General features: G+C 34.2%; 1 protein-coding gene across 1 annotated transcript; it reads left to right on the forward strand.

Moving 5' to 3' along the window:
- The first annotated feature begins 4272 nt into the window (after positions 1-4272).
- LOC114168489 (acidic endochitinase) lies at positions 4273-5358 on the forward strand. The gene has a single exon (XM_028053327.2). The coding sequence runs from the start codon at positions 4283-4285 to the stop codon at positions 5183-5185; it is 903 nt and encodes a 300-aa protein (XP_027909128.1). The 5' UTR covers positions 4273-4282; the 3' UTR covers positions 5186-5358.
- The last annotated feature ends 8906 nt before the right edge of the window (positions 5359-14264 follow it).

Consider the following 14264-nt stretch of genomic DNA (forward strand, 5'->3'; position numbering starts at 1 on the left):
AAGACCTTATCTTTTGCATAAAAAAAATCAAAAAATAAATTTGAAGTAAAAGCCTCATTTTTTAAGTTTGCTTTAGGCTTCCCAAACTCTTGAGTTATATATATATATATATATATATATATATATATATATATATATATATATATATATATATATATATATATATATATACACACTGCACAATGATACGACAATTAAAACAATCTTTAATGTCAGATTTTGGAATCATCATAGATATTATTATCATTAAAAATCCATCAGAAAATGACAATGATTAAAACAACTATGATTGTTATTTAACCGTCATTAGTGCATGAAAAGAAAAAATGAAAGTGAGAGGAGAAGAAGAAACACTCGAGCCAAAAAAGTGTGTCTCTTTTTATGAAAGTATTGCACATTCAACAACATTTCTCTATATAACTATCGTCGTTTCTCCATCCCAAAATAGTTTTAATGACGATTCTCTATTTAACTGTCATTATTTTTCGTTTGTCCCACTTTTAACAACGGTTCTTTATATAATCTCGTCATTTTCACTTTTAACAACGGTTAAAATGTCAACCATCATACAAAAGTCCGCATAAATTACAATTTTGCCCCTGTACATTGTTTTACTATGGTAGCTTGTTAAACATTGTCAATCTATGTTATTGAAAGTTCTTTTTGCACTAGTATATATTTGCTTATATGTATGGCTTAAATATTATTTTGGTCCCTAGTTTGATTCAATTTGATCACTTTTTCTTTTGCGCATTCAATTAGGTTTCTATTTTGCTAAATTGTGTTCAATTTTGGACTTTCTTCATGATGCCGTTTAAATTGATAATGACAAAGTGTACAAGGTGATACTATTCACATCAGTGAACTATTTTATTTATGACTATTTGTGTTTTGTTCAAATAAATCCCTATTTTAGTTAAATGTTGTCGATTTAGTCCTAACTTCCACTTCATTACTCTCAACCTCCACCTCATCTTGACCCTCAAACTCCACTTCATCATGTCCCTCACCATCCACTTTTTCATCACCCTTACCCTCCATTTCATGACCCTTAAACTCCACTTCATCTTGTCCTTCACCATCCACTTTGTTGTAATAGTTGGAGGCAACGATATGACAATCAAGCTTTCAACCCAATTTATCTAAAATATTATTGATATGACAATTTCACAACAATTTGTTTTTCTTTTCTTTTCTTTTTTTCATGTTCTTCTTGTATGGCTCAACCTTCATTATATAGATGTTGCTTCAATTAGCCGTTGAGACTTTAAATTGCAACTCTTTATTACAGTCTTCTTAATATGGAATGACTTGATCAATTCTTTTAATTTGATATCTTCAGTTTGAATCTTCAACATCCTTCTTTAAGACTTCAATTCTGAATCAGCTAATGCTTTTCAGGATATCTTCTTTCCTTTTGTTATTGAGCTCAAACTTGATTTTGAATTTTGCTCCCTTCGACGTTCATAGATTATTCTGTTAAGGAAACTTTGTATTTCTTGATTTTTCATTTGAATCATTAGAGAAATAATATCTTTCATTCAATCAAATAGTTCATTCATAAGATATTTCTTAATGTTAATTTCATTTGAACATTTGATTCAAATACTGTTCCAGAATGATAATATTTGTTGTAGTTCATATGATTGAATCTTTGTTTCAAACAATAAAATCAATATGTTAATTTCCATGAGTAATCAGAGATCAAAAACCTCTTTCAAACCATCAAGGTGTATTATAAATGTTTTAGGATGAAGTTCGTCTAACACTTGGGTAGTATAATGACTTAAGTTGTCTTAGGTCGTCTAATGCCTTGGTCGTGTTTTACTCAAGTGGTCTAATCCTTTGTTGCCTTATGCCTTAGTCATCTAACATAGTGACATAGGTTGTCTAGAGACTTGGTTGTCTAATGCATTATTCACCTATTGATTTCTACTGTTAGACTCGTCTAACACCTTGTCTAATCCTTAGGCTAGTCTAATGGTAAGATTTGACTTTTGCATTTAATTATGCTTATTACTTACAAAGTACATTATATGTTTACAATGCAAACTAAATTTAAAAAAATTATCAAAGCAAAAATGATAGAGAACACAAGAGAACCTATTGGGACGAAAATTGTCCAATGAGAGCATTGATGGTGGCAACACAAATCAAATAGGGAGGTGGTGCAAAAATTCTACAACACAACTAATGGTCATGAAATGGGTGGTGATGCATGTGTAATGGACACATGTAATGGTAGCAACATGAGCCGCAATGACAAATACAAAGATAGGACAATGTATATAATATAAAAAATATAAAATAAAAGAAGTAAGAAGACAAAATGTTTGTTGCAACTACATTTTGTGCAAGATAAAATTCATATGATGAATCATCATCATATGAACTCTACAACTACAACTATATTAAAAATGTCATCGTAAAATAATTACAAGTTTGTTACCACGTCTTATTTTATGTTGACTGTCTTATAATCAAAAGTAACATCTTCATGTTAGAGTGTATGTTGGGACAATTTTATCATAAAGATTTTATTGAAAAAAAAAATTATCTTAAAGTCAAAAGTTACTCATACATTAAAGTAGATCATTAAATGAACCATGTGAAACAAATTTATAAATTACCTTATATAGGTATTTTTAGATAAACTTCTCCTTAAGAATATATAGGATAGACACTACAAGAAAATGTCTCGTTAATAACAAATTTTAGTTACTAAAAGTTGTTAGTCACTATAATGACTAATTTAGATACCAATTTACAAAATAAAAAATTATTGGTTACTAAATTAGTCACTATTATGAACAAAAAAAATATATATTTGGTTTCTAAAATTTAGCTCTACCAAGGTTTTAGCTACCAAACAAAATTCGTCACTAAACATTACCTACCGAAATTTTTGTTACCAAGGAAATTTGTTTCTAAATTAGTCTCTAATTAACTAGCGAACAATTTAACGACTAATTATAACTTTTTATTCATAATTGTGACTATTTTAATAATTAATAATTTTTTATTTTGTAAATTGATATTTAAATTGGTCACTATAACTATTAACTTTTGATTACTAAAATTTATTTTTAATGAACAACTTCTTCTTAGGGTGAGAAGAAAAAAAAAATTCAATAAATATAATTTACCCCGCAAGTAAAAATAAAAAATTATAAAAAAATCATATATAACGCTTTTACAAATTAACTTGTAAATAAATTAATTTTAACTTATAATAGAGTCAAATACATTTTTTTCTCTGTATTTTTTTTTCTTCAACTTTTTCTAAAAAAAAAAAGAACACAGTGATAATTGTGGCAACTAGTTTTAGCTTTTAATGAGGTTTTCCACCGTGAAACTCTAACCATATGTTTCATAAAAAAAAAGCATATTTCGAACTAGAGAAGGTTGAAAGTTCCATGCTTCTCCATGAATTTCTAGGAGAGAAGAGTATATATATATATATATATATATATATATATATATATATATATATATATATATATATATATAAAACTTCTCCATAAATGTAATTTACCCCGTAAGTTAAAAATATAAAATTACAAAAAAATTAGATATAACCATTTTACAAATTAATTATAAATTAATTAATTTTAACTTATACTAGAGTCAAATACATTTTTTCTCTGTATTTTTGCTTCAATTGTTTTTACAAAATGAATATATTGATAATTGTGGCTATAAAACTTTTAGCTTTTAATGAGGTTTTTCCCCTTAAACACTACACATAGGTTTCTAAAGAAGAGCATAGTTCTAACTAGTGAATGTTGAAAGTTCCATGCTTCTCTCCTTAAGAATTTCAAGGAGAAAAGAATATAAAAGAAACTTCTCCATAAATGTAATTTAACCCTTAATTTAAAAATAAAAATTATAATAAATTATAATTAACTTTTTTAACTCACTATCTTATAAATAAATTAATTTTAACTCACTATTTTTTTTTTCTCTGTATTCTTTCTTCAATTTGTTTTAATAGAGTAGTGATAACGTGGCTATAATAGTTTTAGCTTTTAATGAGTTTCGTTCCCGATTAAACTCTACCCACAAGTTTGTGAAAAGGAGTGTGCTTTCGAACACAAAGTTGCGAATGCTGAAAGTTCCATGCTTCTTACTTTTCCTTCCGCAGACGTATGCAAGAAATTTCTTCCCCACAAGACACGCCACTATCTCACTACGTCACACTCTCTCCTCTCCAAACTTTTCTCCATACATAACACCTATAAATACCTCACACATTCTTCAACTAAACAACACAAACACACTCATGAAATCAAACATGGCTTCCCTCAAACAAGTTTCACCCTTGTTACTCCCTCTGTTGCTCATTTTCATTTCCCTCTTCAAACCCTCCCACGCCGGAGGAATTGCCGTCTACTGGGGTCAAAACGGCAACGAGGGCTCTCTGGCCGACGCATGCAACACCGGCAACTACAAATACGTCAACATAGCATTCTTGTCCGCGTTCGGCGGCGGCCAGACCCCGCAACTGAACCTCGCCGGCCACTGCAACCCCTCTATCAACAACTGCAACGTGTTCAGCGACCAGATCAAGGGGTGCCAGAGCAGAGGCATCAAAGTGCTCCTCTCACTAGGCGGCGCCAGCGGCAGCTACTCCCTCAGCTCCGCCGACGACGCAACACAAGTTGCCAACTACATCTGGAACAACTTTCTCGGCGGGCAGTCGAGCTCTCGTCCTCTCGGCGACGCCGTATTAGACGGCGTCGATTTCGACATCGAAGCAGGCAGCGGCAACCATTGGGATGATCTCGCAAGATCCCTGAAAGGGCATAATTCACAGTTGCTCTTAGCTGCTGCACCGCAGTGTCCGATCCCTGATGCCCACTTGGATTCTGCCATCAAAACCGGTCTCTTTGACTATGTGTGGGTGCAATTCTACAACAACCCTCCTTGCCAGTATTCGAGTGGCAACACCAACAGCCTCATCAGTTCGTGGAACCAGTGGACCTCGAGCCAGGCGAAGCAACTGTTTTTGGGAGTGCCGGCTTCTACAGCCGCTGCCGGAAGTGGGTTTATTCCTGCTAATGATTTAATCTCTCAGGTTCTTCCTGCCATCAAGGGTTCTTCCAAATATGGTGGAGTCATGCTGTGGGACAGATTCAATGATGTTCAAACTCAATACAGTGATGCTATCAAAGGAAGTGTTTAGTTTGTTTTAGGTTAACGTTAGATACTGTTTTCTGTGTTTGGAATAAGTAGCACCTTATGTAGGATTTGTTTTCTTCCTACACATATAGTGTGCTATGTGTTATTTATCGTATGCAATGTGTGTCTTCACAATAAAAGTAAGTATAGATGATCTTCAAATTGTAGTTTTCTTCATTCATCTTTCCATCATTACTGGTTTTCAAAAAATATATTTGTGAAGTAAAATAGGATTTTAGTTTCATTCTAACCATATTTATAGTATTAATTAATAATGACAATAAATAAAAGTAAAACTGAAAAGTTCATTTTAGAAGACATAAGAAAAAGCTGGAATTATGTTTACTAGTACAATTTTTTAAAATAAAATGGATTTTCAACCCCGCTTATATATTTTTTGTAGTCTTTTTAAAATTCTATTCATTTTGATATTTTTAAATCACACTAATTCTTTTTTTTTACTAAATATTGTTAATATTATTTCTATTTAAATAAAAAGTTACAATAAAATGTATTTATTATTTATTGTTTGAATAAAATTAAATATTAAGGAAAATAATTGAAAATAAGAGATCAAAATAGTCTTCTTATCTTTTCCTTCCTTACTCGTTAATAAAATCTGTCTAGCCTGGTTATAATGGTTAATCCTTTGATGCCACTTTTGGTCCCAGGTTCAAAAGACGACACCTTTATCAAATTTACCCAAATTATTATTATTATTATTATTATTATTATTATTATTATTATTATTATTATTATTATTATTCTAAACTGAAATTGCATAACAATACGATTTTAGTTTCATTACAATGATATTTACATTATAATAGTAAAACCCAAAAGTAGGATTTAGGAAACGTAAAAAAATTAGAATTATGTTTGCTAGCACAATTTATTTTCCCTAATGAAATAGATTTTGCAACCCCAGTTTTCCACTTGTGTAATTTTTATAAATTTTCATTATTTACAAAAAATCCGCTAATATTAAAAGAAAACTAATTTTAATTCAAGAAATATTTCTCTGTTATCTTATACTTTCCTAAACTCCCGATTAAATACATATTTACAAAAGAAAACTATTAGAATTGACAACCCAATCTTAACACGAAAATAGCAAGAGATGCACCAAGTAAAATTCCATGAAAAAAGCACCTTAGACTTCAGCTTCAACCAAAATGAAGCTCGTGTCATAGCTTGCTTCCACACTTATAATGAATTTTAATTCAGCTACAAGGAAATATCCAATTAGACAATGATACTTTGATATCAGAATTTTTTTTACAATTATTTGACACAATGTTTTCACTAATTTTCACTCTTTTTTAAAAAAATTATAAAAGTTAACTTTATTTTTATAAAAATTGTCAAATAGTAGTTAAATAGTGGTGTAAAAAAACATTTTTCATATTCAATTTCATTTTCTAATATATCTACTTTGGTTAACACTAATCAAGAAGGCTAACTCTCACCAAAGTTAATTGGCTCACTTTTATCAAATGCATTTAATTGTTGGCCCCACGATTAAAGTAGAATCGAAAAAGTTTGTTTGACATTGCAAATTCCATATACGTCCATTTGACACAAGTGAAGTGGCATTTTTAAATATTTTTTATCTATTTTGTGGGTCCCATATACGGGAAGAACAGAGAGTGAATTTGTCATTGAAGGATGGTTGAAATTTGAAAATGAAAAAGGCTTTGAGCGGATTGTTCCCTCCAACATGCCTCACATATTTGTCTTCATATCCCTTAGGGTTCGGGGAGCACATTTGAGAAGCATTGTTCTTAGACATTTGGCATCCAAGATAGGATTTTGGTGCACGATCCTTTGGTGTTCGCGGTGCGGCCATTGGGTTTTCTTTTGACATTATCTCTTTGTGTGCATCTAGGGTTGGTGTTCGTGCAAGGTACCCTAAAGACATTTGGTGTGGAAAAGTGTGGATGTCAGTGGATTTGTAATCGTCCTTTTGATAATGTCCATGGTTATATCTTTTTGTGTATTTATTGTCATGAATAAATTAACTCTTTCTTAACTTTTATCTTGTTATATCCTCAAGTTTAGTGTGTTTTGTATTATTTTGTGTTTTAGTTGTTTTATGTTTGTTTTTCCTCTAATATCTCTTTTAAGTATGTTAAATAAGTTAATAGGAAGCATTTATGGTGGAAGAAAATAAGCAAGAACTCAAGGGAGCACGATTGGACAAGAAAAGATTGATTTTGAAGTAAATACCCACGTCGAACGCCACTGGAATCATGCTCAGTGCTTCAAATACATAATATTGTCAAACTGCCCAAGGCTAAGCGGTGACAAACTGAGGTTGAACGGTGGAAAGTGGGGCTGAGTGCCATTCAGTTCACAAAATCTAGCGTTGAGTGCTGCTGAGACAAGGCTGAGCGATGGGTCGCTGACATGTCAAAAAATGGATTTTTAATCTTGTTTCTCACGAGGGTTTGGACCATTCCTCATTTTGCACAATATAGAAACACTTTTGGGTGCTTGGAGAGCCTCTTGGAGGTTGCTAGGGGTGTTGGGAAGCTCTCCCACTTCTCATTGGGTCTTGTCCTCCATTCATGGTGGTTTTTCCCCCTTTTGGGGTTGGAGAGGAAGATGAGTTACGAATTGGAGGTGTTGATGCGAAGGGGAGGCGCAATTGGAGCATGGAGCAACTGCTAAGAACCTTGGGAGAGGGCTTGCATCTTCTCTTTGGTTTCCATCTCTTCCCTATCTCTCTAATTTTTAAAACCTAGGTTCTCCATCATGGAGAGCTAAACCTATTTTTTGATATTAGATTAATGAACTAAATTCTTTTGTATTTTGTGATGTTAATTGTAAGACCTGAGATAAATTAAATAGTTATTTAAATGATTATTTAATTATGACGGGTAATAGAAATATTTAAAGCAATTAATGTGTAGGATTATAACGTGGAAAAGTACTAGTTTAAGTGGTTGAGAGTACTTTAATTATGTGTGAGGACTTGGGTTCAAGTCTTATGTGTGTCACTTGAATGTTAATTAAATTATTTTTTTGTTTAGTGATATATTGAAGGCTTAACGTGATGATAGATTTCCGAATTTGTAAGAGTTATCACAAATATGAATTGGTTGAATTGGTTGTGAAATTGACTTGGTGATTGATGGGTTGTAGGTTCAAACCTTGTTGAGAATTAATTTACTCTCTTTTTGCTAAATTTTTCCTTAGCAAGAAAATGAAAGGGTTGGAACCCTAGTAGCCAAGAGTGGCAATCTAGAGGGCTGAAAATATTCAGTAAATAGGTAATGAATACCCTTTAAGCCGAGTGTAAAGAGCACTTAAGAGAGGAATAAGTGAGAGAGAGGAAGTGTAATTAGAGAGGGAGAGAGACCTGGAAACTGAGGAGGAACCTTGGCAGAAGGATTCTGGTATTGGTACGTACTGCAGAGAGAAATTAAAAGGGAAAACCAGTTCGTGGATGCAAGCAAAGAACGTGGCAGTTTTGGAGTGAAGGGCACATTATCTAATTTGCGTTTTAGCAAGGAATTCCAGGTAAGGGGAGTTGTTTTTTTGTTGGTTTAGGTTGTATTCATCATATTATATGTTGTTTGATCATAAAGATATGAATCTATCATCTGATGTGTGCTGTTTCTGCGTTTTCTAGGATTCTGCCCAGAAACCGCCTAGCGGGTATGCATGTGCCGCCAGGCGGTTCATTAGTTTGTGCATGGTTTTTGGTTTTGATTGGTTGAACCGCCTGGCAGGGATGAATATTCGCTAGGCGGCGCGTCTGTGTTCGCGTTTTCTGTTGAATTGCGCCTTGTATAGGGGCATCGAGACTTCTGATGGCGAGTTTATGCATTGATAGTGTAATCTGGTTAGAATTGGGGTCGAATGGTGCTTGGGAATACCCCTTTCTAATTTAACATGAATAGAGTTGGTTGTGGGAATAGGTAGAATCATAATTGAGTTATTAGGGTTCATGGTATGTACGAATACGCGGCTATAATGTCAAAGGAAACTAGGACAGTGAATTAGGTGTGATTCATCATGTGATACTGGCTGTGGAGTATAGGTTGAATTCTGGACAACTTGGTAGATCGCGGGTTCAGCAACCTGGAAGGGTTTCTGAATTCTGATATACCGCTCGGCGGTGTTTAGCCTGCCGCCAGGCGGCGGCGGGAACAGTGGCGCAACGGTGTGTTTCGTGTTGGTTGTACTGGAGGAGGTTATAAATGCTGTTAGAAATTAGAGGAGGACATAGTACGAAATCATATGCTTAGGTAAGTGAGTATAAAATTAGAGAAATTGGATTAAGTGTGATGGATGAGCATGATATGGTAAGATTGTAAGAAGTGTAATTCAAAATAGTAAGAATAAGAATTTAGTGATAAGTCTCAGGTTTGAATGAACACACTTGTCGGGTCGCATCATTGGAATAAGAGATAGTGGGATTAAAATTTGAGGTAATACCTATGAATTGTGTAGAACGAATTATGAATTTACTGAGTAGGAAGTGTGGAACTGTGATAAAGCAATTTGAATAGAGAATGTGGTATGGAAAAATGCATTATGTGGCTTTTATTAGGAAATAGGAGAGCTTATGGTGTAATGTTGGAAGAAATTGGTGCATTGTAGGTGTGATAGTGAGTTTGGAATGGGAGTTACAGGTACTGTAATCTGTCAAGAGGTTGGCTCAGAAATCCAGATTAGGGAAGTGTGGGATAACCTGGAAAAGAGGCAAAATCAATGAGTGGAAAGGTACTGTCACAGCGCTTGGCGGCTGGACTGGGTGCGCTAGGCGGTCGAAGACCCAGAAAGGTAGTCTGCAGAGGCTGGCGCCTGGCGCCTGGCGGTGAGGTGAGATCCGCTAGGCGGACGCGAGGCAGCGAGCTTTTGTTCGAGAACCTAGCGCCTGGCGGTGGGACGTAAACCGCCAGACGGTCTGAACTTGTTTCGCCAGGCGGTGCTGGTTGATGCGCCAAACGACTGCGCAGCAGGTTATGAGTTGTGTGTGTTGTTTTAACTAACAATGATGCTTTGCTTGGATTGGGAGATGTTGTGCCATGAGCGGGTAGGTTCATGGATGGTGGTTAACATGTGATGATATGAGCGGGGAGGTTCATATCTAGTTACTCTCACGTGGGAATACGAGCGAGGTAGGTTCGTATGTTCCGTGCTCACGGTTGAGAGATGCCACGTGCGGGGAGATACGGGGCTGGTGGATCATATGTGTTGGACTACGGGCAGGCAGGTCCGTAGAGCAGGACTACGAGCGGGGAGGTTCGTAGAGGCAGGACCACGAACGGGCATGTTCGTGTGAGCATCATATTTCTGAGTCCAAGGCTAACCAGTTATGTGATTTAACGGCTATAAAACCTTGGGGTTAAAGTCTTGGCCAAGAACTAGTAGATTAACTAAGATGGGTGTATGATTTCTCTTACATATGATATATCTGTTATGTTATTTGTCTCAGCTCACCCTTTCTGTTTGTGTATGACGATGGTCGTGTGATTCGTTACACGAGAGCATATGTTGAAACAAGTGGAGCTAAGGATGTCCAGCCGACGGAGTGAGGGCTAGCTTTGGGATTAGAGCTAGGGTTTTTCTCATGTGTATTTATTATATTTTATTATGAACACGAATTTTTGGGAACTTGTAACTCTTTAATGTTTATGTTATAAGTTTTGGCGCGTGCTTTAATAAATTTAAATTTTCCCGCGTTGGGATTATTATGGGGACGACTTTTGATATAATTTATTTCTTTTATTATTTACTTTTAAGTAATATTCCTTAGGGATGTTACATTAATCCATATGTTTTTCCATTTCTATGTTAGCATTTGATTTCCATGCTTAATGTTTGCTTTGGTTTGGCCACCCATGCATGATTTGTGTTTCTTGAAGTGTTGGAAAATGTATTTTTAACCTAGAACTTAAATTGAATGCCTAATGGAGCTTGTATCTAGAGATAGAACATGATTCATTAGTAATCTTAAGACTCTTGAACTTAATGGATGATTTCACTTGTTGAGGATTCAAGGAATTGGAACTTAAAGAGTTATCATAGACTCAAAGTCGCTAGGAATAAGATTTGAGTATTCTTGTGAGTTGATTTTGACATGAAATTGGAATTGAGATGTTTGTGAATGAATGAGAATAAAGTGAATGAAATCTAGTCTTGACAATTGTATATAATCTATGTTAAATTTTTGTTGCACACCAACTGTTTGATAAAATACCAAAAAGAGTTTCTTTGCATTTTTGTGAGCTTTGTTGTCTATTTGAGTTGTGAATTGTGAAATTTGTCATGTGTTGCACAAGTCTTTGTGGAGAGAACGATATATTTATTACTTGCTACGTGCGATCGATGCACTTGCCGTTTTTCACCTAACAGAAAACCATGCTTAAAATAGCAAGTATCCACTATGTGATTGCTTCTTTCGTCGTAAGTACAAAGTTTGTTGGAAAATGTTTAGCCTCTTCCGATGGTGTTATGACCTATACCTCTATTTCCACGACCTCTACCATATCTAGAATATTGGTTTAAGTTAACAGCAAGACCTCATCCAAGACCAGTATATTAATTTGTGTTGACAACAAAAGTTTTCACAGCAGAAGATCACTCAGGTATTCCAGTAGCCATTTGCTTTTCTTTATGGAAAATTAGAGAGAAAACCTTATTTATTGGAGGAAGGGGATCCAAAAGCATAATTTGGGATTTGACATGTGAAAATTGCTCGTTTAACCCTTTAAGGGAATGAATAGCATCGTCTTGATCTTTGTATCTTTTATAAGCTTGGGTGGCTTCGCATGTGTAAGGTATCAAACACTTGCAATGGAGAACAGGTCTGTAATTTTCAAATTCATCCCATAGACTTTTTAATTGAGTGATATATTGACCGACAATGAAGGTGCCTTATTGGAGGCAAAAAAATTCTTCCTGGAGATCATAAATCCTAAACATATCGGCTTGAGAAAACCGATATTGAAGATCCCACTAAACCTCTGATCCTACTAAACCTCTAATGCTTGATCCATCCTGAGAATGGATTGTAGAATGGAATCATCAATGATTCTATGAATCAAAGCAAGAACCATATTGTTGCATCACTCTCATGCTCCACAGTATGGATCAGTTGATGATGGAGAAGAAATATTGCCATCTACAAGCTTGAGCTTATTCTTGGAAAAAAGGGCAAGCTTCATAGCTCTTTCCTATAAATGATAATTGCGTCTATTTAAGGGTGGTGAAACTAATGCATGTGATGGTGACTCATTGGCATGAAGATATAGAGGATTTGAGGGATTCGTGAGGTGATCATCGTAGGTGGAGCTCTAGACAACGATAGAAGAAAACAAAGATATGAAGTAGGCCTGAGCAAAATATCCTAACCCGTCCGAAACCATATTATCCGAACAGAAAAACATGTGTGCGGGTCAGTTTGTATGGATCGGGTTAAACCGAATAAAATTTTTCGGGTCCAAATGGATTTACATGGTCAGGTTCAATATTTAATTTTAAAAATTGTGGATACCCGACCCGACCCATATATTTAATTATAAAATCAACACTTTCATTTCAAACCCTAATTTTCTGCCGCCTCACTTCTTTTGTCAGATAAAAATCCTAATTCATTGTCACGATGCTTCCATCTCCAGATCAGTGGTCCTTCCTCTGGCTACCCTCGCCTCCACACAGTTTATCTCTTCCCTCTCTCTAAGCATCATATATCTTCTTCATCCATTCGATCTCTTCTTCATCCATTCGATCAAAACCCTTATGTTTGGGGAAGACGATGTTCAGATTTGTCCCAAACCACAAACGCGACTTCATTGGAGCAGGAGCAGATCTATAATGCGAGCCATCGCAAGTCAGTGCGAGCCACCGCGAATCATAAAAATGGTTGTTGTTTCGAAGGACGAAACAACTTGTACCTCTGTTTCTTTGTAGGTTTATTTTGGGAGTCTCAAGTTCATTGTTGTTTTTCTTTTTTTTTTTGAGTTTCAAGCTTCAGATTTATTCTTTTTTTTGGTAATTTTTAATTTTTTTTCTAGCTGTTCTTTGAAATTTTTTAAATTTTTAACGTGTTTTTGTCAAAATTTTGTTGTAGATTCGGTCATAGTTTTGTTTTATTAATTTGATTTAACCCGATCAACCCACCCGAATAAATTCGTTCGAATAAATCCATATTCTTATTAACTCGACGTGTTAACCGGTCAGAATTAATATTAAAATTTAAAATATCGGTTACGTCGGATGGGGCAAGTTGGACCCGGATCCGATCCAACCCGATCCTTGCTCACCCCTAATATGAAGAATAAACATAAATATTTGTGTGATAGATTCGGCCACCAGAGCTTTCGAAGGAGCTCTAGTACCATCTCAGAATAAAAGTTTCATTGATTCCATCATATCTTTCCGTTTACATAAAAGGCTACCATATATGTAAAAGGATGAAGAAAATCATCCATTAGACACGTGTAATAACAAATTGTACAAAGAAAAAAGACAAAATCATAATAACTTGTAGTAAACATGATCAAGATTAATTATTTGGTAATACCATTCATTTTTAAACTCAGGGACCAAAATATATCAAAATTTGAACAATGACAACTTACAATTCACTACAAGTTTAAGGACTAAAAATGCATTTAACCATGTTTCTTTTATGGTTAATGCTTTTGCACTTATCACTGTATTTGTCTCTTACCTCTATACGTACAATAATTTAATTCTTTTCATGTTTTAATTCAAATTATAACTATATTTATAAACCAGTAACTTAATATAAGTAGGGCGATGATATTTTGATATCATAATTTATTTTACATCTATTTGATTTTACTCCCCGTTATTCTTTATTTTGTCTTTTTAAAAACACAAAACTTAACATTTATTGAAACTATTTTACCTTTATAAAATTTGTCAAATAGTGTTAAAAGAACTTTTTTTTCATATAATTATGGCCACACATTATCTTTTCTTAAACTTCTACATTTATTCTTTTAATATAATTATATAATTTATATTATTTTACCCAACATATTGTTTTTAAAAATATGTCGATTTTAGTAATTTGTAAATAAATCCACCACTCTTGTAAA

This window comes from Vigna unguiculata, chromosome 11 (genome assembly GCF_037176805.1).
Source record: "Vigna unguiculata cultivar grain cowpea cultivar isolate G323 ecotype 2 chromosome 11, ASM3717680v1, whole genome shotgun sequence".
In the NCBI taxonomy this organism is placed as follows: domain Eukaryota; kingdom Viridiplantae; phylum Streptophyta; class Magnoliopsida; order Fabales; family Fabaceae; genus Vigna; species Vigna unguiculata.

What these genes read in the sequence shown, in the direction of transcription:
- LOC114168489 (XM_028053327.2), top strand. Translation starts at nt 4,283, where the DNA reads ATGAAATCAAACATGGCTTCCCTCAAACAAGTTTCACCCTTGTTACTC.